This window comes from Barbus barbus (genome assembly GCF_936440315.1).
Source record: "Barbus barbus genome assembly, chromosome: 40".
Classification (NCBI taxonomy): domain Eukaryota; kingdom Metazoa; phylum Chordata; class Actinopteri; order Cypriniformes; family Cyprinidae; genus Barbus; species Barbus barbus.
Window position 1 is genome coordinate 4,969,728 of NC_136718.1, and position 14,641 is coordinate 4,984,368.

Below are 14,641 nucleotides of genomic sequence, written 5' to 3' on the forward strand. Positions count from 1 at the left end.
GTTTTAGTTGACTAAGCTTACCAAAATATTTTTCATGTTAAAATATTTCCATATTTCCATGTTTTAAATATTCATTCATCTTACAGCTGGTTGGTTTGGTTCACGGTGTTTTACTAATAAATAAATAAGTGGGTGGCCGCTGTTATCATCTACATAGACTTTAAAACTTGAGCAAACGGATTTGAACTTCCTCCTCCATGAGGTCAAACTACTTTTATGCAGAAATGAAAGTGAAGGTAGACTTTTTTTTTTTTTTTTTTTTTTAATTCCGTGATCAACAAAAAGTAGTATAGAGGAACAAAACAGTACAAGTTTGGCGTGAACACTGAAGAACTTGCAAGCTCAAACTAAATATACGTGTGTAGCTTTCTGCTGAGGACTGTTAAAGCAGAGGTGAGTTTGACATTGTAGCTGAACTAATTCATTGTTCATTTTGAAGATCATTTGTCTAACTAATCCTCACACAATGATTATATGTGTTCGCAGGCATGCAGTCCTGTTAACAAGGAAACATGTCCTCCAGATTTAGGATTTCACTGAAACATAAAACAAAATCTTCAAAGAGGTGAGAATACTGGATGATACATGTACGGCGATGTAATATATTCAGTGTCCTAGAAGGTAGTTGGAAACTTCTGATTAAAGTAAACAAATTAGTGCTGTCAAACGATTAATCGCGATTAATTGCGTTTTTGTTTACACAATATATGTGTGTGTACTGTGCATATTTATTATGTCCATGTAGAGACACACACATACAGAATATATTTTGGAAATATTTACATGCATTTACATGTTTATATTTATATTAATATAATTAAAATTATATATAAATATATTTAATATATAAATATAACATAATTTTCTTAAATATGTGCATGCATGTGTGTGTATTTATATGTACATAATAAATATACACAGTATACACACATATATTGTGCAAACAAAAACGTTTATTTTGGATGCGATTAATCGCGATTAATCGTTTGACAGCACTAAAATAAATAAATAAATAACACTGAAATAATTAACACTGGTTCATTTTGAAAGACTGTTTCACAATACATACCATTTGATTAACAATTATATCTGTGAATTCACAATCTAACATTTAGTTTTTTTACCAGTTCAATTCAGAAGAGATCATCCCAATCTGACCGCAGCGGTGTGTCTTTGAAGAGTGACCAGTCAAGGAATCCTGATATTAATTTCAAAGAGAGAAAGTCTTTTGCTGAGAAGAGGTCAGTATCATGGTTTAACAGGTCAAACAGGTTTTGAACAGGTTTAACTGAAAACAAATGTGATGATTATCTGAACTGAGCTATGAAAAGTACTATGTAAAAAGGTTACACGTCAAATAATCACATATGTCACTTTTATGTCCAGATTTTTTACTGACGCAAATCTGGATTTAAAATGCATATTAATGCCTGGTATAAAGTGTGTATAGATTATATGTAGTCTGCTGAATAGATAATAGGTACATTTATACAGGGCAACTGTAAAGACAGTACATAGTAGAAAATTAAAAAAAAGTTTATAACATGCAGTCTATATAATTATAAACTCTTTCTGATGAACTACAGTGACAATAAGGATGTGTCTCACTTCCCAAGTAAAAAACACAAGAATGCAGTCTTTAAGGTGTGTATTTGTCTGTTTTATGGTGGTTCTTTGTCTGCTTTCATTGTGGTTATTGTGTGTGGGCATAGATACATATGGGTCATTGACACAACCACATGTTTAAATCCATGTGATGTTGTTCCTTAAATATTGATTTCAGATGCTTAAGCGCACAGTCATTTCTCTGGTTAAAAATGAATTAAAGAAGTTCAAGAAACTACTGAGCCCAGATTACCCACAATGCTCTGAGAGAGAGGAAGAGGATGATGAAGATCAGACTGATGTCAGAGATGCGGTTCTGAAGATCACACTGCACGTCCTCAGGAAGATAAACCAGACAGACATCGCCAACACATTACAGACCAGTAAGAGCTTTGGGCCATATAATCAGTATATCTATTTTACCTTAAATGGGTCATAGTTTAAAGGGGAATCGAGAAATCAAAATTCTCTTGGTCTTTTGACATATTGACATATGGCATAGTGTCACTGTGCAATAAAAACAGCTTATATTGAAGCAAATCTGCCAACAACAGCTTGTGGAATGTGCCACTCTATTATTATGTAATAGTGTGGCTAAACACTGCCTCGGCAAAAGAAGATGAATACCTGCTTCTACATCACTGCCTGTTTAGCCCCGGCCACCAATTCACGCACGTAGTGTAAATAACGAGAGGCGAACACAGGTTTACACAGAAATTTAACGACAATGATGTTGTGCTTTCCATTGCCTTCCTTCTGATCCTAACATTAAGAAAGAGTGGATTGACTTTATTTTTAATGAAGCTTCAGACCTCGTCTGTAAGTATACAAAGGTCCTTTGTTTACTTAATTTTACCGCAGATTCTTTTACAAACAAGGAACAATTTGGCGCAGGATTTTCAGAAAGATTGAAACTAAAAGACGATGCTGTGCCAACTATATTGGATCCGACCATAATGTAACACAACACATAAGTGTGAGCAACTGTTTGCATTATGTGATCGCTATTACTTTGTCTGTTGAACAGATTGTTTTATATGAGTATTTATGCATGATAAACCATCACTACAGTATCCATCTGTGAAGGACGTAGGCTGACAAACTATTAGCTAATCACAGCAGTGGGCGATTACTTCCAAGTCTACACTTCACCATTCAAACAGTGTTCTGATGAGGGGGGCCAAAAACAGGACAGAAAATAGCCTATTACTTCTAAATGATGATGTTTTGTTGTTGTTATTTATTTGTATTTTATTTATTTATTTATTTTTGATGCAAAAATCTTGATAAAATAATAAGTTGACTTCATAGAACAGTATAAAATCAAACAAAAACAAAAAAAGAAAGGCATTTCATGACCCCTTTAGAGAGTGCATGAAATCCTGTTCTAAACCAATTTTACTTCTGTGAAATGGCAAAATATTTTCTCAAATATAGATCTCTTCGAGTGTGTATTTTAATATAGTTGCATTGATAACATTCTGTAACACAACCAAAATTACAAGAGCTGATATAAGAATGTCTTTAGTAAATTGCCATTCCTATACCTCAAATAATACTTCGTGGCACTAATAATGATAAGGTCATGGATTAAATTGGCAAATAATGCATGAACTGATCAAATATGTACCTTGAAATCAATGTTAGTCACTTGGATGAAATGTGTACATGTAAATGAAAATTAGGTGTGCATGATGCTTTGCCAAACATTACCTGAATGTCCTTCTGTCTACCAGAACTGACCCCCATGAGTCATCAAGTACTAAAATCCAGCCTGAGGGAAAAATATAATAGAATTCATGAAGGAATTTCAATGCAAGGTAAAACAACTCTTCTGCATGAGATCTACACAGAGCTTTACATCACAGAAGGAGGGAGTGGAGAGGTCAGTATTCAACATGAGGTGAGACAGATTGAAACAACATCCTGGACACCAGAGACACCGGAAGCACCAATCAAATGTAATGATATATTTCAATCCTTATCGGGACAAAACAAGCCCATCAGAACCGTACTGACTAAAGGAGTTGCTGGAATTGGAAAAACAATAGCTGTGCAGAAGTTCATTCTGGATTGGGCTGAAGGAAAAGACAATCAGGATGTGCACTTCATATTTCCACTTCCTTTCAGGGAGCTCAATTTGATGAAGGAGAAAATTATTAGTCTGATGGAGCTTCTGTATCAGTTTTTCACAGAGCTAAGATTAACAAATTGTGATGACTATAAAATTATGTTCATACTTGATGGTCTGGATGAGTGTCGACTTCCTTTGGATTTTCAGAACAATGATATTTTGTGTGATGTGACAGAATCAGCCTCAGTGGATGTTCTCTTGACGAACCTGATCAAGGGGAATCTGCTTCCATCTGCTCTCCTCTGGATCACCTCTCGACCAGCAGCAGCCAGTCAGATCCCTCCTGAGTGTGTTGACCAGGTCACAGAGGTACGAGGATTCAATGATCCTCAGAAGGATGAGTATTTCAGGAAGAGAATAAGTGATCAGAGTCTGGCCAGTAGAATCATTACACATGTCAAATCATCAAGGAGCCTCTACATCATGTGTCACATCCCAGTCTTCTGCTGGATTTCAGCCACTGTTCTACAGAGAATGTTGAATGAAGCAGAGAGTGCAACAATCCCAAAGACTCTCACTCAAATGTTCACACACTTTCTGATCTATCAGATCAAACAAAGAAGCCAGAAGTACCAAGAAAACATTGATATAGATCTTCAGCAGGAAACAGAGAGCATATTTTCCCTGGGAAAACTTGCTTTTCAACAACTAGAAAGGGGCAACCTGATTTTCTATGAGGAAGACCTCAGAGAATGTGGCATTGATGTCAGAGAAGTGTCAGTGTATTCAGGACTGTGTACCCAGATCTTCAGAGAGGAGTTTGGACTGTACCTGGGGAAGGTGTACAGCTTTGTACATCTCAGCTTTCAGGAGTTTCTTGCTGCTTTATTCAAGTTTCTTTCCCTAATCCTAAAACCTACCAAGCATTTTAAACTATTTAGCTCCACAATGACTGATTTGCTAAAAAGAGAAGTGGACAGAGCCTTGGGGAGTGAGAATGGACACCTGGACCTTTACCTTCGCTTCCTTCTGGGCCTCTCGTTGGAGTCAAATCAACGTCTTATACAAGGCCTACTGACACATACAGGGAATGTATGTCTAATAAACAAACAAAAAATCATTAAATATCTCAAAGAGAAAATCAAAGATAATCCCTCTCCAGAGAAATCCATCAATCTGTTCCATTGTCTGAATGAACTGAATGATCATTCTTTAGTGCAAGAAGTTCAAGCATACCTGAAGGAAACGGGTCCCAGTGGTTTGTCTGGAGTCAAACTCTCTCCTGCTCAGTGGTCGGCTCTGGGGTTTGTGTTGCTGAACTCAGAAGAGGAGCTGGATGAGTTTAAGCTGAGTAAATATGATCAATCAGAAGAATGTTTTCTGAGACTGCTGCCAGTGGTCAAAGCTTGTAGAAAAGTTGAGTGAGTATGTGTACAGTATATATGTTAAAAAAAATATATCTTAGATTTATATTCTTTGTATTTATGATGGGTTTGTATGTTTTTGAAAATCTTTTATACCATTTAAAAAAAAAAACGACATTTATTGACTCCTAACATTCTCTTTATGAACTAACTATTAGCTACATTTTTTGCCTCAGTAAACTCCTAATTTACTGCTCATTAATAATTAATAAGTTAGTTGTTAAGTTAAGGTATGGGGCAGGATTCAGGATTTAGAATATGGTCATGCAGAATAAGGCATTAAGATGTGTTTTATAAGTACTACTAAACAGTCAATAATGCTAATAAGCAACTAGTTAATAGTGAGAACTGGCGTTACCTTTAGTTCCAAACTGTTTCAACACACCTCCCTGTGATTTTCAATTTCAAACCTTGATTAACGTCTTAAAGGTACAATATGTACATTTTGCAAAACAATAATACAAATTTTAAGAATGCAGTGACAGAATGCGGAATCATGGAAGTTGTCATGTTCAGCACGTTGTGTTTTCATCGTTTCTACTATACTAATTCACTGGTTAAAATTAAAGTTGTATCATCCTGACATTTTTTAATTTATGCCTGCCAAAATTAATTTTCATTCTTAAATTTAAAAACATGGTAATTTTAAATAAGTTGTATTTAAGTGTGTACGAACTGCATTTTAAAAGTATTAATTAATGTATTGTAATTGAATATGTTAATAGGGTAAATAAACAGGACAACAAAGCATTATGTAAACCTGTAAACCAAAGGCACATGAAGAAGATTATAGGATAACTGGGTGCAACAGGGAAAGGAAAAGAGGAAAGCAAATGAATGAGGAAGATGAGATGCTGTGAAAGATTTGATGAAAAAGTTGTACAGCTCCTTTTAGACATACAAACTGAACTTTACAAACTTCTGAAGATGAAAACCAGCATACTGTAAGATGGCACATTATTACCATTGTTGATCAAATTAAATAGTTCCATTATTTCTCTCCCAGGCTGTGTGATTCTAATCTGACAGAGAAGAGCTGTTCAGCACTGGCCTCAGTCATTAGCTCAAACTCATCAAGTCTGGCAGAGCTGGATATAAGCAACAACAACCTGCAGGATTCAGGAGTGAAGCTGCTTTGCACTGGACTGAAGAATCCACAATGTAAACTGGAAGCATTACAGTATGTTATCACACATTTTGTAGTGATATGGTATATTAAACATGTATCTCCACCCAAAATATCTAGTTTTATTTCAGCTGAATGGGACATTCTGGAGAGGTACATAACAGCAAAACAACATTACAATTTAGCTACTGTAAAAAGAGTGATATGAGACATTATCTTTGTAGGTTGTCAAACTGCTGTATTACAGAGGATGGTTGTGCTGCTTTGGCTTCAGCTCTGAGAAGAAGTCTCTCACACCTGAGAAAACTGAATCTCAGTTACAACACACTAGGAGACCCAGGAGTAAACCTGCTGTCTGATCTACTGGAGGATCCACAATGCAAACTGAGCAAACTATAGTGAGTGCCATTACCATATGGACTATTAGTCTGTATGAAATTTAATCATTATGAAATTAAAGCTTAGATGCCTATAGATTTCACTTCAGAAATATATAATCATCCCAAGAAGATACAGTTACCTGAGAAAAAAATACATATGGTTTTAAATCCAGATTGTATGTGCATTTTCTATTGTTCCATAGGTAGATTATCAATTGTTTAAAGCATAAACCTAATTATATTTTCTGAATGTTTTTTTTTTTCAAAACACGTTTTTTTTTTTTTTGCTGTGTGCAAAATGTGTATTGATGTGAAGTTATTTTTAACATTTTATTACAATAAAAAAGTATGTGTCTTATATAATTATCATATAAACTCAACAAAAATATATATTATTCATTACATTTAGTTAATCTTCATCTGTCAAATAATGTTTTGCATTTGTTGACCTGTAAATAAAAATAGGTTTTACATCTTTCTTTCTGCAGCCTTTGTAACTGCAGTATTGGAGAGGAAGGTTGTGCTGCTGTAGCTTCAGCTCTAACATCAAACCCCTCACACATTAGAGAACTGAACCTAGGTATGAATAAACCAGGAAATTCGGGAGTAAAGATGCTCTCTCATCTACTGGAAAATCAAAACTGCAAATTGGAGAAACTACAGTAAGTTTTTTTATATTCACAATTGTTCTTTCTGGGATTGTTAAAGGGGGTGTCTAATGCTATTTCATGCATTCTTATTTATACTGCTAAAGAATTAGATTCTCATGCTAAACATGACCAAATTCTCAAAAACTAGTTCAATGTTCAATTCAGGGTTTGTGCGTAAAAGTTTCAGAATTTTTTTTTTTCGAGTATGGCCCTGTATGAAGTCATAAAGGGTGGAATTCCTTGTATGGGCACTTCTCCAGGGAGATAGCGCACACATCGTCCAGAGCAGGAGCAAGAGCGGAGGTCATCTGCAGTGCTGCACAGGACTTTTTTGTTTTTGACTACAAAATCAACAGTGTCACCAAAGAAGTGTATTTTTGGTTGTCAGGGAAAGATAACCTTGTTTAGCTTCCCAAAGAACCCAGCATTAAAGGAATTTATGTCGATGTCACAGCTTGCATTCTCGTGACTCTTTAGCTCCGCCCCAGGATGCTTCCAGGAGCTGAACTGTTTTGGAAAAGAAGCGGTATAACTGTATCTTCTATAAATCTGATAAAACTAAAGACTCTCCAGAGGTATAAATGATGCAATACTACTAAGATTAACATGAGATTGGCAGAAGCTGTTATGTCCCCTTTAACAACTGATGTACAAGCATTGCTGGTTATAGACTGTTTAAGTGGGAGCCCAGTGTAAAAAAAATGGTTAAGACAAAAATGTAATTAATTTAGGCTACAAGTGCAGCACTACATACACCATACTGGTAGGTGAAATGTTTTCTCTTTTCAGGTTGTCTAAGAGCAGCATTAAAGAAGCAGGAATTGCTCTTCTGGTATCAGCTCTGAGATCAAACCTCTCACACATGAGAGAACTAGATCTGGGTGGGAATGAACCAGGAAACTCAGGAGTGAAGGTGCTCTCTGATCTACTGAAGGATCCATACTGTAAACTTAAGACATTACAGTGAGTGTAACAGTTATACAATACAGTATAGTAAGATTGCACAAAAGTAGAGTAAGTAAATCAAATCAAATATCATATGCAATGCTTCTTATGAATATTGTTGGCATTGTGGAGAGTTGCTTATGTTTCACTTTGGATAAAGGCACCTGCTAAATTCATAAATATACATTTATTTATAATAATTGGATGGTTATTTATTGAGTCAAGTCAAGTTTATTAATATAGTGCTTCACATGACTTCTACACTTGACCCTCTGACATTAGTGTCCATATTTTGTTCTATCTACTTGTTTTTGTTTCTACTTATGAAATATCTTGACCCTATAACACTTGCACTCTTTTTGTTCTATTGTATCTACTTGTTTTCTTGTATTTATTATAAAAAAAAACGTAACCCTCTAACGTCAGCGTTGGCCATGGGGGTTGACAGAAGAGCCCAGAAATGCTTTAGTGCCATTTACTGCAGTGTCAACTAATTCCACTTATTTATGTTTATCTGTAAATCTGAGGTTTTTTTTTTTCTATTATGCAGATTATCTAACTGCCGTATCGGAGAGGAAGGCTGTGCTTCTCTGGCTTTGGCTCTGAGATCAAACCCTTCGTACCTGAGAGAGTTTGATCTCAGCTCAAACAAACCTCAAGACTCAGGAGTAAAGCTGCTCTCCAATCTACTGGAGGATCCACATTGTAAACTAGAGAAACTGAAGTGAGAGTTATACATTAAATTATCACATAAGATGCACTCATATACTTAATAAATAAAAGTGTTTGTGATTGTGATGAAGTCTAATTAAGCATCAGGAAAGGAAAGCATAATGAAATAGAGTGCTGAAGACATGAGTTGCCTATTTCAAAATTTTCTTATTAGAAAGATCAGCCACCACATCACACTGTTTTCTTTTTTCTTCTCTTTGCAGGTTGCGTAACTGCAGTATTGGAGAGGAAGGTTGTTCTGCTCTGGCGTTAGCTCTGAGATCAAACCTTTCGTACCTGAGAGAGTTTGATCTCAGCTCAAACAAACCTCAAGACTCAGGAATGAAGCTTATATCCAATCTACTGGAGGACCCACAGTGTAAACTTGAGAAACTAACGTGAGCTGTATACACTAAGCTATTATATAAGCTGCACTCATATACTTGGTATATAGGGTTAGTTGACCCAGAAATTTTAATTTTGTCATCAGTCATGCTGTTCCAAATCCATAAGATTTTTGTTAATCTTAGAAACAGAAATGAAGATATGTATCAATAAGTTCATAAAAATGTAAGTAAAGCTAATCAATATGAATTGAGTGGTCCTCTGAAGAGACATGATCACTTAATATGAACAGATTTAATTTAGGCATTTATTCACATATAAACATTGATTAACACACCTACTGTTCAGAGAGAACATCAAATATGGTAAACGGAAACTCAGCCATGCTTGCTTGACATGCAAACATTAAAGAGGTTTATTCATGTGCCAAAAAAACATGAGAGAACTTCCGGAGTAACAAATGAGGTTTGTCCTCACAAGTCAAGCAAGTAAGGTTACTTAGGTTTTATGATTGCTAACTTTGATTGATTGATAAGTTATAGTAATCTTAAAGGAAAACACCACCATATTCCAATATGTTCTTCCCTTAACTTAGAATTGATACGTACCTCTCCCGTCTCAGTGCGTGCACTCAATCGCTGTAGCGCGTGGCGCCACTATGCTAGCGTTTAGCTTAGCACCATTCATTCCTTAGGATCCAAACAGGGCACTTTGACCTCGGCGCAGTAATATCATCACTCCTGAAAACTGAAGAGATGATATTACTGCGCCGAGGTCGAAGTGTTCTGCGACGTTGAGAGAAGAACATGTTGGAAAAACGGTGGGGTTTTCCTTTAACTTTTTTATCATTATAATTAATTTTTTGAAGCATCAAAGTCTTAGGTTAATGAACTCTCAGTGAAAGGACAGAGATGTGTGTTTTGAAGAAGAACAAAAGTCTTCTGAATTTGGAATAACATGAGGATAAACAAATGATGACAATTTTAAATTTTGAAGTGAACTATCCCTTTAATAATGAGAGGAGATTGTGATTACCATGAAGTTTAAGTAACGAAAAACAGAAATATACCAAAGGATGAGTAGTATGAAAGACATTAATTGACTTTTACAGGTCAATTAATAAACAAAATATTTTTAGACATATCAGCCACCACATCACACTTTCTTTCTTTTTTCTTTGTAGGTTGCGTAACTGTAGTATTGGGGAGGAAGATTGTTCTGCTCTGGCTTCAGCTCTGAGATCAAACCCCTCTCACCTGAGAGAACTGAACCTGAGCTTGAATAAACCTGGAAACTCAGTAAAATTATTGTCCGATCTACTGGAGGATACAAACTGCAAACTGGAGTCCCTAAAGTGAGTCTTGCTCTCATGGTTGTTACATTTTGTTCTGGTATATGGTTCTAGTACTTAAATCGTTCTTATTTTTCTGTTGCAGACTCTAGGCTCCACATATTTGACCTGTTTAACACTGTCCTACAGAGTACCCTGTTTCTTAGTCTCCACTGCCAACAAGCAGCAATCAAAGCATATTTTCCATCCAGACTGCTTCCGTCAGGTAGCCTCAGTGATCCAGCTCTCTGATATCTCTAAATGAAACACACTCACTCTCTCACTCATTTAAATTGTATAATAATGTTGCCGTAATGAACACATTAACCATGAATTCTGACACTAACACACAAAAACTAACAAGACAAAAACCTCTTTATTACTACGAATAGCAATGCACACATTATTGACTAAACATTTAATTTACTCTTATTTAAAGCATTACGTTTTATCATTGCTTAAAATATGCAGTTTGTTGCATCATTAATTTTATCAATCAATTTTATTGAACACATTAAAGTTTGACAAAACATCATAGCTGGTCCAGTGTGTAAAACCCTGAACATGTGGGCATCTGTCTCAGGATTACATCTCTATGCACAATTCTGTTTTCGTCATGTGTCTGCTTCATTTCATGAAACATATTAACAGAAATGAATTAATAAATAAAAATGATTCATGGCATTATTTTGTTTTATTTGTATTTTTTTTTTTTAACAACTGTTTATTGATTTTTCTTTTTTTTTCTGGGAACAGTATTATAAAACAAAAAGCAGCTGTACAAATTTAGAACCCACCCCAAACATTCGTGACATTATTTGAAAAAAAAAATTTTCACACTACTGTAAAAAAAATAAAAATTTTCACACTACTGTAGTTTCGCAGGTTGTTGCAAGCATTTTGGGGAAGATGTCACATATATTCTATGAATTTAGACTGTCTACTGTATATTGAATATGTATGTAGCAGTTCACTTTTTCCCACCTTGATTGACTTCATTTAATTGTATATTAGTTTTTTTTTTTTTACTCTCTTCATTCGTTTATTATACTGTTACATACTGTATAAAACTGAGTATGTTTTTTCCACATAAATGAGTAAATCATAATTTTTATATATGTAATTACACATTATTTTAAATGAAATTGTTTTCAAATAGTTATTATTGAATTTCATATGATATATATTGCATTATATATTAGCAATTCATTAGTATTTCACTTGAGTTTTTAACTGGCTCACATGTTCAGTTTATTTTATATTTAAGCTTGTTTTCAGTTAACTTTTCTTTTCAAAATGTAATTTTTGTGTATATTTGATATCTAATGAAGGTAGATTCAGATCTATTCAAATAGTTGTGAAATAATAGAATTTAATACAAGTAATTGTCATGGCACCTGAGTATAATTGTAGTAAAGCTGTAATGTGCAGTACTGACACAATCAAATTATGGCACGTATGCATATGCATACACTGTACACATTTGAAATTTCAGTGATTTGCAGTGCAATCTCATTAACAAAACAAAGTCAAACATCCACAACATTGGTAGTTCTCACTCATATACCGTACATATCTTTGTGGTTCTCTGGATTCACATTCCATCATGCTGTCAACAACACCTGAACATTCCATGATGTCACAATGAACGCTGCCTGTGCATTCAGACACATTTCATGAATGTGATTCAGCTGTTTTTCAGATTGTACATCTTGAGTACTGATGAACGATAACAACAAAGTAATGGGAATTTTGCGCAAATTAATGTCAATGTGCTGCTTGGTAAGTAGCCCACCTGACTTAAATTACTAAGAATTAATCTGCCATCTAACAATTAATCTTCATAATTAACTGAATTTCAAAAATAAATATCCACGTCCCATTTCATGTTAAAAAAGAAAGAAATTAATTTTTGCCTATTTTTAGGATCTTGTGGACATTTTCTTTACTGTAACACACGTTGTGTTATCCTATACACAACCATTTTTTTTTTTTAGCTTAGCCATAATTCCTAAAAAATAAATACTACAAAGATGTATAAACACCCTATAGTGTAAATATTTTTCATTATATTAATACAAAAACAAAAAGTACTGATAATGACTTTTACAGACGAAAAACTAAATCTTCACACAGACCTTTTCTTCATGTTTTTCTTTATTTATTCTGCTTTTAGGGTTAAATATGACATTTATTTATTTTATCACATACCAAGCCTAAGTTTTAACTACTGTCACTTCTTTGCAGACTGAAAGTGATGATTCAGACTACTATGCACTACCACCGGACTGCTTTATGACCACATCGCTCAAGGTAAAGTGTGTATTTGGCGTCCCCCTTGTTTTTCTGAAGAAATGGGGACATATGCGGCAGGGCGTTCCTGTGGTGCTCCTTCAGATGGTGGAGTATTTGGAACAATATGGTAAGAGAAGTATAAGTGTTTTTGAAAGTGTTCTTGTCAGAGTAGTTAGTTTTGAATTGTTAAACATATCCTGGAATTTTTACCATGTGAATTTGTGCATATGTGTGTGTATAGGTCTCCATCAGAGGGAATTATTCCGTGCCTGTGGATCAGAGGCACGGCACGATGAGTTGAAGAAAAGTCTGAGTGGTGGCGAGTTTCAGTCTTTTCGAAGCAATGATGTTCATGCTGTGGCCTCTCTGCTGATTCTCTTCCTGAGAGAACTGCCTAATGGACTCATCCCGTGGTGGAGTGCCAAATGGCTCTTGAGTGTCTACACAAGTATGTTCATACTCCAGAGTATTTCTGTCTGCCTACACCTCCGAAATTCCACTGAATGTGTTTAAAATCGTTACTCTATCATGCAGAAACCAAAGGGAAGGGTTTGGACCTCAAGCGTGCAAAGAAGGTGCTGGAGAGTTTTGCACCCGAAATCTTCAACATCCTGTGCTTGCTTATTAACTTCCTGTCTCGTGTAGCTGCTTATAGTCATATCAACCACATGACTTCAGCAGACTTGTCTGAAATTTTTGGACCCTGCATTTTTGCGTGAGTATTTGTGTGTTTATATTATTCGTGACGCTTCAGAACTTTTGCTAATCATTTTGAACCAGTGGTTCGGACCGCTTATCAAACTGCCAAAGTCTTGTGATTTCTTAGATTGCAATTAATTAATTGATTTAGTATTCTTCTCTAAGCTAATGGGTCCATCAAGTTCAGGCACTAAAAGAGAATCAACCTTAGGAAAGTTGATACGCCCCAATAAATTGGTTAATTTCTGTAATGTTTCATAGCGTCAGTGGTTTGATGCTAGTGGTCAATCTCTGTGAACTCATGAACCATGTCTATGCTTTTACCTGATCTCAGATCAGTTTTATAAATCTGTAGACATTTTAATGACACATTTAAGGAAGAGTTGTAGTTAGTATTCTCTTATTGACCAAAATAATCCCTAAAATTGAATAAAGCAACACTTTATACAGACAGTTCATATTTTATGGTACTAGATTTTTGGTAAATTGCATTTAATAGATTAAACGTTCAATAAAACATTTGCAGTTGGTTTGGTAAAAGGTGTTTTTATGCACGAGTTTTGACGGGGAGTCATTTTGCAAAGCATTCGATTCAGTTGATTCAAGTCTTTTGTATTTGTCAGTCAAATGAGGAAGAAGATAGCATGTTTATAAATTGTTTTGAGTCAAGCATAAATTAGCTTTCTAAAACACAGACACATACCCTGAACAGCTCTTGTGAAAATCCACCTTCAACATGTTTATTTGCTGTGTTTGCAGTGTTCGTGACAGCCGTATCAAACAAGTGGAAGAACAGCTGTGTATTTATCTTACACAGCAGCTAATAGACAATGTCACGTTCCTGCTCCCGAACACATACCCTCCCAAACACACCACCGGTGACTGCCCTCCATCACCCTCTCCTGCTTCTCTGAGTGTGAGAGCAGCCCATAGGACACTATTATCCGGCTTCTGCTTCAGCTGTCTCTCTGTTATCTGGTGAAAGGCCTACTTCAGAAGGACATTCAAAGCAGGACTGTTCAACAAATAAGAAGCAGAAATATGACCTCCAGGACAT

At 35.3% G+C, this 14,641-nt stretch overlaps 1 protein-coding gene across 1 annotated transcript; it reads left to right on the forward strand.

Moving 5' to 3' along the window:
* Positions 1 to 264: 264 nt before the first annotated feature.
* Positions 265 to 14,641, forward strand: LOC306859710 (NACHT, LRR and PYD domains-containing protein 3-like). The gene is made up of 17 exons (XM_079400913.1): positions 265 to 393; positions 487 to 565; positions 1,128 to 1,241; positions 1,587 to 1,644; positions 1,784 to 1,988; positions 3,342 to 5,100; positions 6,110 to 6,283; positions 6,454 to 6,627; positions 7,098 to 7,271; positions 8,049 to 8,222; positions 8,755 to 8,928; positions 9,140 to 9,313; positions 10,444 to 10,614; positions 10,697 to 13,012; positions 13,127 to 13,333; positions 13,420 to 13,600; positions 14,344 to 14,641. The coding sequence occupies exons 2-14, from the start codon at positions 513 to 515 to the stop codon at positions 10,701 to 10,703; spliced, it is 3,411 nt and encodes a 1,136-aa protein (XP_079257039.1). The 5' UTR covers positions 265 to 393; positions 487 to 512; the 3' UTR covers positions 10,704 to 13,012; positions 13,127 to 13,333; positions 13,420 to 13,600; positions 14,344 to 14,641.

Coding starts and splice junctions, on each gene's coding strand:
- LOC306859710 (XM_079400913.1), top strand. CDS start 513: ATGTCCTCCAGATTTAGGATTTCACTGAAACATAAAACAAAATCTTCA. Junction 5,101..6,109: donor AAAGCTTGTAGAAAAGTTGA/GTGAGTATGTGT, acceptor TTTCTCTCCCAG/GCTGTGTGATTCTAATCTGA. Junction 7,272..8,048: donor TGCAAATTGGAGAAACTACA/GTAAGTTTTTTT, acceptor TTCTCTTTTCAG/GTTGTCTAAGAGCAGCATTA.